Genomic DNA, 19,307 nt, shown 5'->3' on the forward strand with positions numbered 1-19,307 from the left:
TTATGTTTTTAAACTTTCATTACATGGCAGACTGTTTAAGCCAATGGTTTAGTCAGCAGTTAGATTTAATCTGTTACTATTAAAAACATATCATAATGCCTCTCTGATTCAGCTCCCATAATATAAATGTTAAATAATGAATATGAAGTTGTCTGTTACAGTTTTAACAACTATTTAATGGATGGAATGGATTTTTTAATGGATATTTCAGCGTTTTCACATTGTAAACTAGAAAAAAGGGTCTTTTCTATGCATACGACATGGACAGCAGTGATTCAGATGCTTCAAAATCAGGTAATACAGTTATTCTGAAAATGTCCTGTATATGTCATAATTTAAAAAAAGTCTCATTCAGATGTTCTCAGTGACTGCTGGACTGGTCTGATACTAGAGCACATTATATGTCAGAAGAGAGGCAAAGTGGGTTGGGTGTTCTAGATTAATAAAACACTTAATTACAAACACTTGGATCATATGAGTTTAGTCTTTTATGACTATGATTGACCTACCATTTGTGACAAACTGTTCCATGGTGTTATCTGAGTAATGATAATTTTTGCAGGAAGTGTTCTTATGTGGCATTATAATATCACTGGGTGATAATATGATTTTTTTTTTTTTTTTTCCTTCCAATAGAAGTAAAGATATTCCTTTAATTCATGTAATAGGTATAATGTCACAGAGCATCAGCAGCCTTTGTTCATTTTCTTATCAAAAGATTGATGTCAAAGGTCTCAATATTAATAAGGTTTATAAATCACTAGTTGTAAAAAATATTTTACAAGCATTAGCCTGATCTAACAATGTTGTAACTTTTTTTCAGTTTAAAAAAATATTATTATACTAAACTAATAATTATATAACTATTTTTTATATATATATATATATATATATATATATATATTTATATATATATATATATATATATATATATATATATATATGTATAACTAATTATTCACCCTCATGTCGTTCCACACCCATAAGACCTTCGTTCATCTTCAGAAAACAAATTAAGATATTTTTGATTAAATCTGATGGCTCAGCGAGGCCTGCATAGACAGCAATACTTCCTCTCTCAATATCCATAAAGGTACTAAAAACATATTTAAATCAGTTCATGTGAGTTCAGTGGTCCTACCTTAATATTATAAAGCGACGAGAATATTTTTTGTGCACCAAAAACAACCCAAAATAACGACTTTTTAACAATATGTAGTGATGGCCGATTTCAAAATACCTCTTCAGAGCATTAGGAATCATTTGAGTCAAATCAGTGATTCGGATCGCGTATCAAACCGCCAAACTGCTGAAATCATCAGCACTCCAAACCACTGATTTGATTCGTAAAGCTCCGAAGCTTCATGAAGCAGTGTTTTGAAATCGACCATCACTAGATATTGTTAAAAAGTCATTATTTTGCTTTTTTGGCACACAAAAAATATTCTCATCACTTTATAATATTAAAGTACCACTATACTCACATGAACTGATTTAAATATGTTTTTATGGATCTTGAGAGAGGAAGTACCATTGCTGTTTATGCAGGCCTCGCTAAGCCATTGGATTTAATCAAAAATATCTTCATTTCTTTTCCGAAGATGAACAAAGGTCTTACAGGTGTGTAACGACATGAGGGTGAGTAATAAATTACATTATTTTTTTTATTTTTGGGTGAACTAACCCTTTAATATCATTCACTGATCTGTCTGCACAGCACCTCTTCAAGTCGAACACACCCTTTCCTGTAGCTGGCCTGGATCAAAGCCTACATTACTCTTCCAGGAGGCGAGGCTTTGCTGTCAACGTCAACCAACGTCATTATTGATCTTTAAGCGCTGCCCCTTGATCGTGGTGTTTTAACTGGGCCACCACCTACCACCTAATCACTTAACAGAGGGCAGTGCCAGACAACTTGTCACCATAAGATCTGCTTATTTCTTTACGGTGTCCTATTTGTTTATCAGACGTAGGCTATTGCACTGCCACTGGGAGTAAAATCTGAAAATGAATATACCACTGAAGACACTTCTGATCTTCGGCTTATTGATTGCACTAGTGTCTACACAAGTCCGTGAGTATTTTTTCGTATCTATAACAAATAGAAATAGAGAAATTTGGAGGGACTGCTATATTTAATTGGACAAAAAAGTAGAACTTCCTATACAGGTCGTTGTAGAATATTTTTTATCTGTATTATTGGATTGTTAAATCGTGATTACAAATTGGCTTCTATGTTTTAAATGATTATTATTGCTGTAAATGTTGTCCTGTTGTTAATGTTTTATAAATCTGACATATGTTTTCCCTTGACTTCTTGGCTTAAGTTTATGATTACTGAATAATTATTCATTATTTTGTGTACGTTAACATGAAAGATTTGTCATTTCAGTTCAAGGATTTTGACAGGTTATTAATTAAATATTAATCTAGGTGAAAATATTAATGACCAGACAACTTTGAGATTGATTGAAAGTTTTTGTTTAAAGGTGGTCTACAAATATAGCAATAGAAATACAGTAGAACTTTTGTCATTGCAAGTAATTAATAATCCTAAATCAACATTGGGATTTTCTGTTATTTATCTGCAGATAGGCTGGCCAGTTGGGTAAAACATTTATTTGAGTTTTCGATCAGTGTGCCTTAAAATGTAATTCTTTATTTTTCCAACCTTACTAAACTAAGCTGTCAGTGAGGGATAGGGTGGTGATGTGTTTGCTTTTGGGGCCACTGTAAATATGATCATGTGATGATGAATCAAGTTATCATTGATGTTACTTGGAGATATGAAGATATGAAGAAAAATGCAAAAGAAAATCTAAACAATATGGTATAAGTTTTTTGGTGCTAATCACACCATGTCTAGTCATATCAGTAGATGCTGATCTTTGAAATCCAATAAAAATGACTTCAAAAGCAATAAAATGTCAGTACTCATAAGCTCAGACCTCATAATGAAGATAACAAAGTTCACATTGCCATTTACCATCTACAAGGAAGTGTAGCTCAAGGTTAACTAACTCCAAATAAGTTGAATATTTCTAGCCTAAAGAACACAATCAAAAAGCATTAAAAATACACATTCACTATAAGCATAATATTTAATATAGACTCTATTTTGAAGTTTCCATGATGTTAAAAAGCATTTTATCATAGAGAAAGAAGTGTAAATGTAATAATATATGAATTATATGTTATGTATTTAAAATAAATATAATATATAATATATATTTAATATATTATATATTATATTTATTTTAATTGTTATAATGTGTATTTTACTGTCTAATAGAAAAAAAAACATTCTGCAACAGATTAATTGTTTTACGCAAAAACCACATCCCTTTTTCAACACCCTATACTAAAGCAAATATGGCTTTAACCTAAAATACAAATAATAAAAAACTAATCTTCATGGATAAACAAAAATGCTGTGAAGACTTGAAATTTCAGAGACTTTTAAACAGCAGCCTGCCTCCCTCCTCAAAACAAATGATCTGGATGGATAAAACAATATGCTTTTTTATATTTAATAAGTTTAAAGTTAAAACAAATGCCAAATTTACACTGCAAATGTGGCACAGAAGCGCTTCTGAAGTGGCATTTAGGTGTCTTTACACAGACTTTTAAATGCTGCTCAGAGGTGGCATAAATGCTTTACACAGCAATTTCAACTGTATACTTTGACACTAGGGACTGAGGTGGGTCAGAGCAGGCATAGTTTGTTCTAGCTTTTTGGCAGCATTATGTCTTTACACAGAATTTTGAGCAGGCACAGAGCAGCCATAAGTCTGCTGTGTAAAGATGCCTCAAGATAATTAAAAATGAGTCATATCTTTACACATTTATGGGGAGCTCATGTTCATGGTTCATGGTCTTTGTGTTCACAGTTAAGATTCCAGCACTGGTCTGTAATGTCTGTCAAAATACACTTATCATGAAATGTTATACTATGGAAAACATGGGATAGTTTCATCAGGAGAATGGACTATGGAAGACAAACTGATTAAAAGAAAACAAAGAAGTGGTGTTTGATATTTTGTGTCTGGATTTGGCAGTGGGAATTTTCCCAGCTGTGATAGAAGAGTAGCAGATGGTTATGCTAATGTTTTTCACTGTTTCCAGGTTTACATATTTCATGTTCTTCTTTCAGTGTCTTGTTCTACATATACTTTTTGACTTTTGGCAATAGTTCGGGTATATTGTTTTATATTTGTACATGCATGGTCTTTCTGCTGCCTCCCTTAACATACAGTCTTCCACCACAGTTGGAAGTGATGATGGAAGTGGTGATGGAAGTGGTGATTCCACAGATACTCCAATCCCAACCCCCACATCAGCAGGTACTCTCATATGCATAACCAGAAACCCCACTGCAGGCCTACATAGTACATTTTAATCATAAGAAGTCACCCTTAAAGATATAGTTCACACAAAATTTAAAATACTGTCTTTCTGTACTACTGTGTTGATGGTTGATATTTTTGAATATTTCTTAATATTTACTGTGGACTTGTCCATGCAACGGCATATATTTCCCTTGCTTTGTACAAATGCAACTTTTGCCATCTTGCTTCTCAGTTACCAATATGGGTTATGCACAACAAACTTTCGTATTCAGTAAAACAAGTTGCATCGCTTCCAGACTAAGTCTTTTTTATGTGCTTTGTTAAATGTTGAGCTGTTTTACTCAAGATTACTTCAGAGGAGCTACAATAGATTAGCATAAACAATTTTTTATTTATTTTAATTTTCAATTTTCGATTTTAATTTTTTTTTCTTCTTACTAACCTTTGGATATTAAAATTAAATAAAACTATAACTAGCTAGGATAGCTGATTACCTTAAAAGACCATAGATATCACCATCAGTTCATACTGCCATTAACACTTTCTTTAACAAGTGGATGTGATTAGAGCTGTTTTCCTTTTTTCATGTGACATTCAGCATGAAGCCTATTATAGTGAAAATTACTTTGAAGGACTTCACTATTAACATTACTGTAATATTGTTGTATTGTTCATCTTGTTTTAGGCCAGTTGTTTTGTTCATTAAAGCTGCAGTAGGTAACGTTTGTAAAAAAGTATTTTTTACATATTTGTTAAATCTGTCATTATGTCCTGACAGTAGAATATGAGACCGATAATCTGTGAAAAAATCAAGTTCCTCTGGCTCCTCCCAGTGGTCCTATTGCCATTTGCAGAAATACACCGCTCCCGGTAAGAAACAACCAATCAGAGCCAGGAGGAGTGTCTTAGCAGTGTCAATCAAGCTCGCGTGCGCGCTGATCACACTCCTCTCACGCAGAGCACGTACAGGCATTCAAATTCAAGATTACCGGTGTGCCACAGCTTTGCTTATGGCGGACAAACAATCCAAACTGCCAATTCCTCGAGTGGCACCTGCTCATAAAATAAAGACGGGTAAACGGAAAACGACAGATGACGATGATAAAAAAGCCAAAAAGAAAGAATTAGATAGAGCCCGAAATAAAACGAGGGTAAATATCGGAGCAGCTTTTCCGAGGTGGAGGGAGCTACATGTCCTGAAAGGATTAAAAACCGATGCAGAGTCAGCCACATTTCTGCTTGACAAGTAAGTATCCCTAGCCTGGATGCCAGCCGAACTTAGCCCCGCCCACAACATTTTGAGGTCGGGGAGTTCGGTCTGGACTTGATCCGTAGAGGAGTAAAGGTGCGTTCACGCGGCCTCGTAATTCCTGTAGTTACGAGATTCTAGCTTGTAAAATGCGTTCACGTCCTCGTAGAGATCGTAATTACAGCTTGTAAGCTGGGAGTTTTCTGAAAGCTCCCACATGTACCACGTGGCCGCTGTACCACCTGACCGCGGTAGATTCATTTAGGCGTTGATAGTGGTGCCATGGAAACGCTTAATTCCCAGTCAAAGGACGTGAACAGCTCCGAATATAACGTCACGTGTTGCCATTTCAAGATACCGGTAAATACGAGGTGACGTGAACGCAGCTTAATTATGCCCGAACAGAAACTGTTCGGACCAATCACATTGTCAGGGCGATGATTGACAGATTATCACCAGAAACGTAATCAGCCACGTCATCAAAGAGCGCTTGGGGAGTTTGATTGACAAGCGATCTAACCAATCAGAACGCCGCATCCGCTATTTTGTCCGACAAAGCAGTCAGGAGTTAGAAGATTAAAGCTGCGTTCACGTCACCTCGTATTTACCGGAATCTTGAAATGACAACACGTGACGTTATATTCGGAGCTGTTCACGTCCTTTTGGTCCTTGAACTGGGAATTATTCGTTTCCATGACAGCACTGTCAACGCCTAAATGAATCTACAGCTGTCAGGTGGTACAGCGCGGCCACGTGGTATATCTGGGAGCTTTCAGAAAACTCCCAGCTTACAAGCTGTAATTACGAGCTCTACGAGGACGTGAACGCTTTTTACAAGCTAGAATCTCTTAACTACAGGAATTACGAGGCCACGTGAACGCACCTTAACATCGGTGGAGTTAAACTTGAAAAACTGTGCATATTGACGTCTTTCCGCGTTTGAAACAACATTCATTCTCATGTTCATTCATGTTTATTTGATGCTATAAATGGACTAGTAGGAAGAGATGATCGGTTAACGAGCCTCTTGAGCTGAGGCGCTACAGCAATCTGTCACGATCATGGTCACAACACATTAAAGAGCCACAAAACGGTTTTTATTGTTTGAATTTTTTTATTAACTACACAGTTTGAAAGCTGGGGCTCTGTCTAATATCATAAGTAACCTGTCCTGTCTTGTCTGCCGACGTGTTGTCAGTTTCCGCTTTGCTCCGCGATGTATTTTCCACTCTGTGTGGCGTGACAGCGCCACGGCTTGTCGGACAAAGCAACAGTAACTAAGGGGGGCGAGTCTTGCGAAAGGTCAATTAGTTTACAACAATGATGGCTGTTGTTGAAGAACTGAGATGTGTAGATTCCGCCATCGCGTCCGTTATAGAAGATATCGACAGCGCATTAATTTTAAAAGAGGAACAGAGGACCGCGATCAAGGCATTTGTCGATGGGAAAGATGTCTTTGCCGTCCTTCCTACGGGATTCGGCAAAAGTTTGATTTATCAGCTGGCCCCGATGGTCGCTAAGAAGAGTTCTGTTGACAACTATGCGTCGTTCAACATACGTCACTTACTCTGTATCTCTGATTGGTTGTAGGTCTATCCAATTGAGGTCTTTCCTGGATCGGTTGAAATACGCCCCCATAATCAAAGCCCAATGGAGCAGTATCAGACTCATATTCGAACTAGAATTGAGTATGACCACGTCAGGCTAAAGTATCCCTGCTTGATTTGTTTCATTTTTTAAGAACTACACAACTAAGATAATTTCAAAACAGGCCTGCCCGTTCCCTGCCTGATGCTCCGCGCACACCACGGCTTCCCCTTACTCCCCGCCCGTTGACTCCTCGAAGTCGCTGTGGGTGTGAATTCCTCGTCGGAGCCCATTGACTCGGTGTCAAAACTCTAGCCGCATAATGTTAGCCAAGTATCACATTCATAAATGTAAATTCTCAAAGTGCAAACCTCTTTTTTTAAGATTTAAACATGAGATGAAAATGTATTTTGACTCTATTGAATTCTCTAAAAACCTGAAGGCTTTGAGAACAGTGGATGTGTTTAAGGACTTGGCACTTAATCTGGACTGAAAGACTGGACTCTGGCGTATTATTTTATTGTTATATGATGATGACAGTTGTTGTTATTGTTTTTTTGTTTGTTTGTTTTTCTTCTGTTAAACATTAAAAAAAATAAAAAATAAATAACTATTACCGCTCTGAAAAAAAAAAAAAAAAAAAAAAAAAACTCTAGCCGCATAACATACAGATAAAATGTCACGCACTGTTTAAAGCAACTATTGAAACCTACTAATTCACTGGCTTGTCATGTTGCTGAAATAATGTACTAGCAAACCTTATTTAGCATTACATATCGATAGAATAATTACTTGCATACTGTAACGTTAGTTACCGTTATATTATCATACTAGCTCTTTATTACTTATAGAAATAGTGCAACGTCATATAGTTACATTACATGTATTGCAAAATACGTAATGTTTTGAGGACCAAGTTTGTAGTCAAAGTATGGGCAGGCCATAGTCAATGTAAATCATATTGTTGATGTTTCGTCTGTACCAGTGAATAGGGTTGCCACCTTCAATACAGAAAAATAAGGGACGCCTGCCGCAGCGGGGGCCACACCCCTCGGGGCCACGATGACCACGGTCCCGATGACGTGCCAGTGGTGGTATATCAGAACTTAAAACATGTTTTCATAAAAATATTAAGATTGATACCAATGGACATTATAGTAAGATATCTGCTATTGAAATCAGTGTGAACAGATGCAATCAGTCTCTCACTATCACAACTTAAGTGGTCATATTGAATACACAGCTATGACAATAATAAACATAGGCCAACACCTGCGTTAACTCAGCTGCTGTAACCCAGAGGGGAATAGGATAAGAAATTGCTAATTAACTCGAGTAATTTTATAGAGTGATGTGAACAAAGATTTTGGCTAAAATAGTTGGCATTGTTTGCAGTAACACCATCCAAACAGTGAAACCACACCTAAATGACATAATATCTACAAACATTTCTTATTTAAGTAAAACACTTAACAACATTTTTATTATTAGTAAGTAAATATATTTATGTATTTATTTATTCCATTTTTTATATAGTCTATTGTTAATTCTATAGTAGCCTATTAAATTATGCAATTATTTAAATTGGTTAAGCATAACAAATAGTTGTTTATTTTATTCACATAGGTACTATATTTTGATTAATTAAATATATCTCTCTTAACTCTTATTAAAGTAATGCTTATGTGTCTGACTGTACAACTTAACCTTAATAAACAAATCATACCATAACATGATTAATGTACATTATTAACATTATTTCTTAATACTAGGCAGCATATGAAACATTATCAATTAAAAAAATTGAGGTGTTAAAAAAAAATCTGGACCTGCCTCCGCCATCGTTTCAAATGGATTCTCTGACAAAAGAACCGGCGAGGCGGCGTCCCGCCCTCCTCTGACTCTGATTGGCCGTGATTCACGGCCCGTGAACCTGAAACAAACCAATCAAACCAACGATGGCAGCGAGTATTACCCAATCAGGGGCAGAATAGGACACGTCTTCACACAATGATTTGCATGGGATGCTGCATAATGTGGACCTATGTAAAATACGGGACAAATCGCGTCCCGTATTGACTTGATACGGGACGCGTCATTTTGCCTGTAAATACGGGACGATTCCGTATTTCACGGGACGGGTGGCAACCCTACCAGTGAATGTGCCATAACTGTTTATCCGCCTTACTAGCCTGCGCGTTCACGGCAGGCTCCGTTGTGATGGGGGAGGAGCTGTGGAGGGAGGGCTGTAGCGCAGCATAGAGCAAGGGGGAGTGACCTGTGAGTTGTGCTTGTTCAAATTTTCAGGCTAAGTCAACGTTTTCTAAAAACTCCCTACAGCAGCTTTAAAACTGACTATTTGTTTGAGTGGAAGCTGTAAAATAAAATGTGGGTAAAGGTATAAAATTATTTCAACTCAAATCAGTATTGATTTGTATGGTAAAACCATGTATTTATTTATATTATGTCATCTGGTCATTATCACTAAACAAACCTCAACGGGTTGATGTAAGACTGATCACCCTGTTGGAGTTTATTGTGGTCTTTCAGCATCCTCCCCTAACATAAATCCTTTCCCCACAGCTCCTGAGACAATTACTACAGACACAACTACTGCTGCTGCCACAACTACTGCGACACAAGGTACTCCCATCTCCATAGCTTGAAACTTGCCAGCGGGCCCAAATGCAACATAACAACTATTAATCCTTAAAAGTCATCCTTAAAGGGATAGTTCACCCAAAAATTAAAGTTCTGTCTTTTTGTACTGTGCTGACAGTTCAAATTCTCTCACTTTTTCCACTACAATGTCCTTGTTACTGTTTGATAAGAAAGAAACCATAAACTGATCTTAGCTCTTTGGATCACTGATGGGTCCACCACATCATTCAGCTGTTTGATATTTCTTAAAGGATTAGTTCACTTTCTAATTAAAATTTCCTGATATTTTACTCACCCCCATGTCATCCAAGATGTTCATGTCTTTCTTTCTTCGGTCAAAAAGAAATTAAGGTTTTTGATGAAAACTTTCCAGGATTTTTCTCCACATAGTGGACTTCAATGGAGCCCAAACAGCTGAAGGTCAAAATTACAGTTTACAGTGATCCCAGATATAGAAATAAGGGTCTTATCTAGAGAAACCAATTGTTCTAAATTGTTTAAATTTTTTTTATACGTTTTAACCATAAATGCTCATCTTGAACTAGCTCTCTTCTTCTTCTCTATTTGAATTCCAGCAGTGTAGATGCTGATAAGTTTATTACTGCCCTCCACAGGTCAAAGTTTGAACTAAATTGTCATATACAATATTCTAGTGCAAGTATATAACAATTAGTTCAAACTTTGACCTGTGGAGGGCAGTAATACACTTAGCATTGTCTACACTGCTGGAATTCAAATAGAGAAGAAGAAGAGAGCTAGTTCAAGATGAGCATTTATTATTAAAACTTTTATAATTTATTTATTTATTTTAAGAAAATGAGTGATGGTTTCTCTAGATAAGACCCTTATTCCTCATCTGGGATCATGTAGAACACTTTGAAGCTGCACTGAAGCTGTAATTTTGACCTTCAGCTGTTTGGGCTCCACTATATCCAGTCCACTATATGGAGAATAATCCTGGAATGTTTTCATCAAAAACCTTAATTTCTTTTTGACTGAAGAAATAAAGACATGAACATCTTGGATGACATGGGGGTGAGTAAATTATCAGGAAATTTTAATTTGAAAGTGAACTAATCCTTTAATATTCGCTGTCGTCCATGGCAATGGTGTATATCAGTCTGCTCATTCCTGTAACTGTAACGGTGCTACTTTTGTGTGTCTTTTATCACACTGCAGACTCACTTTCTCTTGTTTCATACAAAGGCAACTGGTATAATCTTGCGTCACAGTTACCAATTATAGTGAAAATTACCTTGGAGGACTTCATTATTAACATTACAGTAATAGTGTTGTAGTGTTCATCTTGTTCTAGGCCTATCACATAATAAGTGAGACAATGTGCCTACAGTCATCTGGTCATTATCACAAAACAAACCCCTTCAGGGTGATATAAGACTATATTCTTCTGAGCCGATATCCTTGTGGGCAGCACTTCAACATATATATTGCGAAACTGCATGAGGTCAATTCCCAGCTTAAGGTCCTTTGCCGATCTCATCCCCCCCTCTCTCTATCCCATGCTGTGATTACCCTGTTGGAGTTAATTATGGTCTTTCTGCAACCTCCCCTAACATAAAATCTTTTCCCACAGATACTAAGGAGACGACCACTGGTACTTTGAATACAGAAATTTGGGCAGTCACAGATTGTTTCTTTGGGCTTATTTCCAGAATACAAAATGTCGGACCTCTTTATCATTTATCTTTATTTAGAGTTTAAGTGTCTTATGAGTGTCTTATGAGTTTTGAGTTTTGAGGACAATAAAAACATCATTTTAATTCAGTGTATTGATGTCCTTTTAGAATAACCATATTCTTTATTCCATTTTAAGGTCCCTGTGCTTCCAGTCCTTGTATTGGAGACAGCAGATGTGAGGAGCGGTTCGAAGACTCATTTGTTTGCATCTGCCGGCCTGGGCTGCTTTACAGTAATACAAATGGCTGTATTCAAAGTATGACTAGTTCACTTTTGATTACATCTGTGCAAATGTGTGACACAACAATATGAATAAAACAGGCAGCCTTGTTATAGAAATTATGCTTAAATTATTGTAAATTATTAGTGACACTGATGAAGGCAGAGCAGCTAAAACGTTTGTTCTTTGTATCTCCTGTTTTAGACAATAAAATTTATTTTAGAGCACAGACTTTGTGCATTGATGTATTTAAGAGATAAGTCTTAGCACCACATTAGCTTGGAGAGTGCGGTGAATGCATTGATTGAATCTGCTATCATGTGACCTGAGAATATAACAATTCAAGTACAACAACTACCTTGCTTGCTCTGCCACTATGCATTTGGAATCAATAAACACATTCATATATTTTATACATTTATCTCTATAAACACATTAAAATTATATTCTATTTTTATCAATTGCAGCAAAGGTCTTCCCTGGTAATTTAAAATTTTCTGAAACTTTTGAGCCTGAAATGAATGACAAGACGTCTAAGAAGTTTAGAGACACAGCAAACAAAATTGAGGAAATGGTAAGAGACTGAATTTCCTTCTGGGTATTCAGCATGTCACTTTAAAGATTATCAATTTTTCCTGTTTAGTAATAGATGAGTGATATAAATAAATGGTTGTAAATGGGTAACAGTTGATATCAAACAATGTTGCTTTCTATATTCTCAATCCAAATTCAGCTCAGCAACGTCCTTAAAAAGGATGGATACTTACATTCTGTTGTTTTGAGTCTGAGGTGAGTACCACATGTTAAAATGCTAGTCTTTCCTTGAAACATGAACCTGTGGATGTTACAGCTGTTTACAAACCACAGTCAGCTTTTAGTTTTCTTTTATTCATTGAGGAATATATGTTTCAAATAGTTAGGGTGAATTCAGGGTGATTGGGACACTTTTTGCCATTAAGATGACTTGGAAAATGTGTTTCAATCTTCTGTAGTAAATTAGCTCAAAAGAAATATGAATAATTAATAATAACTAGTTAAAATAAATTATAAATATTTGAATCAGTTAATAAAATTAACTTAATGTAATAAAATTAATTTTACAATCAATTAACCTGTTTGGCCAATGAACACTCTGTTAATTGTTTATTAATTCTAAGAAATGTTAATTTCCAGGTTATGGGAAATAACATTCTTATTGTATAGTACTACTCAGAGCATGTAGTCAGGATCTGCAAGATTAGGGACTCCAATATGAGCATGAAATACAGACAACTTTACGTGTGACATGAACAAGACTTTATTAACTAGACTAAAAACTAGACTACACTTAAAACTACTCTAACATTTACACATATACATGCATACAGTTTACCAAGGGAAAGAGGGAGCCAAAGCAGAATACAGGAAACCAAGAAGTTATTGCATTGTTTGAAAAGTTCTAACAAAACTTTTTTAGTTCTAAAAAACATTTTTAAAGGGTGTAAGGATACTTAATGTATCAAATATTGAGACTAAGTTTGATACTTGCATGTTTAGCCCATTTAACTTGAACTGTCCTGATGCAATTTGTTGAGGCTCCAGTTGATCTTTGCTGATGTTGTCTTGATGAGAGGGAACCAGTTGGATTCAGAGGATATTTGGTGAATGGAAGGACAAGGCCAAAGCCTGGCACAAGCTTGGGGTTCCTTAGAAGCTTAGCACAGCATCATCTTCACATCAGCATTTTTCAGTAAAAGAAGGGGAAGGGGGGATAGAGGGTTTTACCTATTTAGTTTTGCTAGGATATACATGTATGGCTACGCAGGGGTCACTTGTTCAAGTAATTGCTGCTGTAAAACTCATAGACCTAGGCTTAGACTATTTGCTAGGCTAATAGAGAAAAACTAAACACCTCAAGGTCAAAAGAAGAAGAAACAATGGGAAGTGTTTCTAGTCCTTTCTGGGCCTGTGCATATTACGATGGCCGTACTTCATGTACTTGGCCTGGCTCTAAGGAGTAAGGAGGGGTAGCGAAGAGATGGGAATTAGGATGTCAATAACCTATAACTCATTATACCTCATTAAGGAAACAACAGTTGCTAGAACTACTGTAATCATACAGAGAGGGAAGATGGTGATGGTAAAATAACTAAAATAGGGTAAAATTAGAAGGGCCTTTTAGCTCTAGGGAACTAAAAGGACAGGTAAATACACAAATTGATTTAATTAAATTTCAAACTTAATTAAATCCAACTTGGCTGAATAGAGATATTACGGCTTAAACAAAAGTAAGTGAATGAAATGAAATATAATGAAACAAACAAAAAAATAAAATAAAATAAAAGAGGAATAAAGTCAAAATAAAAATGAAATTAGAATTTCCTTATGGATCTATGAATCAAAAAAGGAAAGGTAAATAAACAAATTGATTTCATTAAATTTCAAGTTTAATTAAATTCAAAGAGATAAACTAAAATAATAGAATAGGGGAGGAATAAAATCTAAATAATAAAAACAAACACCCACACACACAAATGGTTTAAACCAGTGATGGGTGCCTTTGAGGCAAGTTTTATTAACTAAATCTCAAACACATAACTAAACTAACGAACACATACATACATGGTGAACGTGATTTCACCAAGTACAACATGTTCCTGGATCAACATCTTTGTTGATCCTGGATCAACATTCAACCAATCAGATTTGAGGGACAAGTTTACCATTTATGTCAAGTTTAGGCTTGCAACCAGGGTTAGGTGCTTCTACATCAGTGTTATTCACATATCTTTCCCCTCTGATTTTAGGGATAATTTATGGGCAGTATTAGGTTTAGGGGTAGGGATAGTATTTTCGGACAGGAATGTTACAAAATATGTTGATATAAATAAATATAAAATATGTTGATCCAGGAACATGTCTTACTTGGCAAAATCACATGGGTCCTAACCAATGAGATGGCTAGGATTTCTGAGCAGCAAAATTCCTCTGTGGGTTTTTAACGAGACCTTGCATTTCTTGCAGGGCATCTGCATATAAACTTTGTTTTGAAGAAACTATTAAAGATTATTGTAATACTAATATGTTGTACAGGTATCAATATATCATATACATAATCATTTAAATCTTCAGAATACAAACTTGTAGACACCAAACTTGGTATAGGTTGATTTACATGAACCATTGGTTCTTATCATAAAATATGCATAAAACAGATATCATACAAACAACAGTTTGCAAGACAGTTATAAAAATGTCCTGGGATGCATGTTCAGTTATAGAACAGTTTGTCTATAAATTAATACAGGATAGTCTGTTTTGAGGACTATGGCCACTGCTTTCCCATGTGGCTGCCTCGTTCAGGGCAGCTTGTGCATATTTGCGGGTAAAAAAAAATCAGCCTTATCTGATGTCCATGGTAACTGAGGCCCTTGCACAGGCTGGTCCATGGGGGAGGGTCCCGCAGGCCTGTGAGTGAGTTTTAAATATTATGGGTTAAATATGACAAATAATTGTGTCTGATTCGTCTCTGTCATTACACTACCTGAATTCACCCTACCACATTTGATCTTAGCATTATGATCTGAAGTAGAGTAACTTTGATATGGCAGCTAGCTAAAAGCTAACCAGTTGAAAACTGCTAGCAATGCATCCACACAAGCTTTTTTAAAAAGGGTTGCATGCATGTTTTTTATCATAATTTTCTTGCATCCACCCCTACAGTGAAGGCAGTATAATTGCAGAAGTGCATAATTTCTATGACTTGAAATCCGATGCCACAACAGAAAATGTTCAAAATCAGATTGAGAAAGCAATTGAAGAAGGCGATATAGTAGGTGCCACTGGATTCGAAAGTATGTATAAAGCTTCTTTTCACTTTTTGTTTCAAGCAAGAATTTTGAATGGTTTATAAGGATTGTAAAGAAGCATACATAAGTAAATTTAACCTTTTACTCAATTCACAGAAAAGACTGTGTGTAATCTTGAATCTTGTGACAGAGTCACCACAACCTGTAATGAACAGGTTAGTGGTGTTGCAAGTTGCACTTGCAAGGAAGGGTACATTAAGTCACAATCCACACATCAGGTCTGCCTTGGTAAGTATCTTGAAACATTTATCTTTGTTTCCTGAATGTTATGTATACACAACTTGAAAATATTCATACTGTTTCTCATCATTTTACTATCGTACTCTCATATGCTTACAGCTTGTCCTAATGGGCAAAGGGCGGTTGGCACAGAAGATTGTGAAATGTAGGCACCTGCATTATGTAATTTTCATGATTGTATATAAAAAATAAAAGTCTTATTAGAAACATTTCATATTATATCATAAAAAAAATCCATTAATCCTCTATAGCGTATTCATTAGGCCCAATCAAGAAAATCTTGTTCCATTCCCTATGAATTTAAGTGAGATATTTGTAACATCTATATTAACAGGTTTTATTACATATTATTTTAATATAACTAAATCATCCAGAATACATAAGATTGGACCAGTAAACTAATTTTTATGTAACAGATCAGGGAGAAAGAGCTTCCTAAGGAAACAGCTGCCTGTATTTACTGTTTACTGTGTAAAACTATATGTAAAAAAAACATAAAGTAATATAATGTAATATAAATATTGTTATGGGTGTTGTGGTTGTACAGTATCAGAGATGTTTTGCTAATTGTAGGTGTCCATTTGGATTTGCTGGGTTCAACTGCAGTGATCGTAAGTCATTCCTCCTCCATCATCTGAAACGAGCTGCATTTCTCTGTTACGTTCAGCTCCTTTCAAGGAATATATATTCATCTGTATGCAATGCAAATTTTCATTACAGCAAATCTTTTGGTTGTGGTCGTGGTCTCCACTGTTTTGGGTGCATTTCTGATCATCTTTATTGTGGCACTGATAGTTGTAAGTTGCAGGTGAGGGTCAAGAACACATTCTCCAGTGCTCATTTACATAACCATTCTTCTGATGTAACACACTCATTTTTGTCTGTGCATCCATTCACAATTGTAGGAAGCAAAAGGAAAGCTCTTCACCCAAGGAAGACTTTAGCTCAAGTTATGGCAATATGGAATTACATAAACCTACAGGGGTTCCCAGGATTCCTCGGGCCAACCCTGATGCCAGCTGGAAGTCTAATAATCTGGAGATGACCAATAGTGGGAGCAATCAGGCACTGGTGACCAGAGATCGCCCAGAGAGCAAAGCGGTAAAACCACAGCTAAAACACTACTCAATAACATATAGAAGTTTATGTCTGTTTGGTCCAAGTGATAAAATCTCCTTTATTAATAATGAATCTGCAAGTGTTTAAAATCATTATTTGTGTTTTTGTAGCGCTACTCTGATTACGAGGAGGATGTGAGCTATAGGGGTCAAGTTCCCCCAGCGTACTCCGGTTACGGTGGGAGAGGAATAGAAAATGGCGGTGTCCAAAACCCATACTTTCGGCAAGATGATGACAGAATGCGCAGATATTAACATCTCTTGATCAGGACAAATCTCTGCAATGGGATGATTGATTTTTCTTCATCTTCATATGGACTGAATTACTTTTTTTTATTTCTGTGTTGACTAAAATTCAAAGTTTAATGAAATGAAATACAAATACTACAAACATTTTTTGCATTTTTATATACATCTTTCTTTAACCACAGGAACAGAATTCAGATTTCCTTTGTATTTACATTTTATTGTATTAGCAGCTAATGAAGTTCAGTTCATGGGCTTCACTTGATCTAAGCTTTTGCTTTAAAAGTATTTGGACAAAATATCTTTCCTGTAAAGCTTTTACAACAGCTCCTATTCTACATTTCATTTTCTTTACCATCTTAAAAACGTAAAATCAATAACTTTCAAAACACACAAATGCTTTTAATTTAGTGGATGTTTAAGTCACATATTTTCATGTTTGTCTTTGACAAATTTTTTGGTTTTATTTGGTTTTAGTGTTGTTAATGCATGGGCTGGAACTCAGGTACTGTATACAAAATAAATCTAAATAAATCATTGTTTCTTTCGACATATTCAAGTAGTAATACACCCAATTTATTCAAGAAGAGAAATGATGATTAACTGTTCTAACTGTAACTATGAGATTTGATGTATTATGCCATGACTATGCCAATTGATGTATTATATTACTAATTATTTAAAAATATATAATAAAAAGGTATAATTTTTTATATTTATAACATGAAATTAATAAAGCATTTGATTTTTTTTTAAATATTTTCAGAGGTATTTGTCATCTTTTTCCATCAATTTATTCTCTGTTAGTGTATGACATTTGTAGCAAATTAACTCAAAGGGGAAATATTAATAATTATTCATAACTCATTATGATTATTAATTATGATTAATTATGAATATAAAAATCCGTTAATTGGATTAACTGGATGTAGCAACATTAAGATTAATATTACAATCAATTAACCTGTTCGTCTAGTGAACACTCAGTGTTGATTGTTTATTCATTCTAAGAAGTGTTAATTTCCAGGTTATGGAAAAATAACATTCTTATTTGTACCGTACTACTCAGAGCATGTAGTCAGGATCTAAATCACATAAGAGGCAATTTATTAGCAGATGGAGTCAGAACCAAACATGTATTGTGCACAATCTTTATTAACTAACTCACAAACACATAACTAAACTAACACATAACATACAACGAAGGTCACACACATACGTAGGTAAGAATGAGCAATGATAGAGTTGAACCGGACGTGGAACTATTGATAGAGCTATAGGATAAAGTCAAAGGCAATCTGGAAAAAAATCATCAGTTTCTTCAGTAATAAAAACACCTTTGCTGACAAAGGTAAGTTTTACAAATCAATACTAAATCGCTGTTTAGTGTTCAAATGTACGATACTTGCAAGATGCCTTAGACTGAGGAGCATCGGATCTGCCATCTGAGGAGAAATCTTGAGGATTCAGTCCGAAGTTGTTGCCAGTATCTTCTGCATTGGATGGAGTACTATGAAACAACTTGTAGATGAGCACATGGCTTGGTTGTAGGCCGAGGCATGGCAGGCCTCCAGGCCTTGGCCTGGAGAGGCCTGCAGCAAGGAGGTCTGTTCGGTTGTCCAGAAGCAAGAGAAGAGAAGGAGTGGCATTGTTCTCTAGCTTTTAACCTCTGGTCAAAATCCAACCTCATCCAACATTGCCCGGCAACATTGCTCAAAAAGTTGCCCCGTGTATCATCACCTTTAAAGTTGATGTAGCCAATGAAGGTGTTGTATTTCCAGGTGACAACACACCTCCTGTTCAGGGCTTTTACGACCAAGAAAGATTAACAAGCTGAGTTTTTGAATAAGAACTATTAAAGATTCTTGTAATACTGATGTGTTGCACAGGTATGGACATACCGCATACACAAGCATTTAAATCTTTTCGATACGAACTCATAGACACTAAACATGGCATGATTGAAGTTACCTTAAATGTATCATAAAACACACACATACATACGTGAATACAATGATTGTAATACAGCAACAGTAATAATGGATACCATTTCCTGGGAATGTGCATGTTCATTTATAGAACAGTCTGTCT

General features: G+C 35.7%; 1 protein-coding gene across 1 annotated transcript; it reads left to right on the forward strand.

Annotated features, from left to right (window-relative positions):
* Positions 1-1,778: 1,778 nt before the first annotated feature.
* muc13b (mucin 13b, cell surface associated) lies at positions 1,779-17,770 on the forward strand. Its single transcript, XM_048179507.1, has 13 exons — positions 1,779-2,074; positions 4,269-4,343; positions 9,769-9,828; positions 11,681-11,800; positions 12,232-12,338; positions 12,498-12,553; positions 15,467-15,597; positions 15,709-15,840; positions 15,952-15,997; positions 16,426-16,463; positions 16,573-16,660; positions 16,758-16,953; positions 17,082-17,770. Exons 1-13 carry the CDS (start codon positions 2,008-2,010, stop codon positions 17,223-17,225), a joined length of 1,260 nt encoding a protein of 419 aa, XP_048035464.1. The 5' UTR covers positions 1,779-2,007; the 3' UTR covers positions 17,226-17,770.
* Positions 17,771-19,307: the final 1,537 nt, after the last annotated feature.

This window comes from Megalobrama amblycephala, unplaced genomic scaffold (genome assembly GCF_018812025.1).
Source record: "Megalobrama amblycephala isolate DHTTF-2021 unplaced genomic scaffold, ASM1881202v1 scaffold201, whole genome shotgun sequence".
Lineage (NCBI taxonomy): Eukaryota > Metazoa > Chordata > Actinopteri > Cypriniformes > Xenocyprididae > Megalobrama > Megalobrama amblycephala.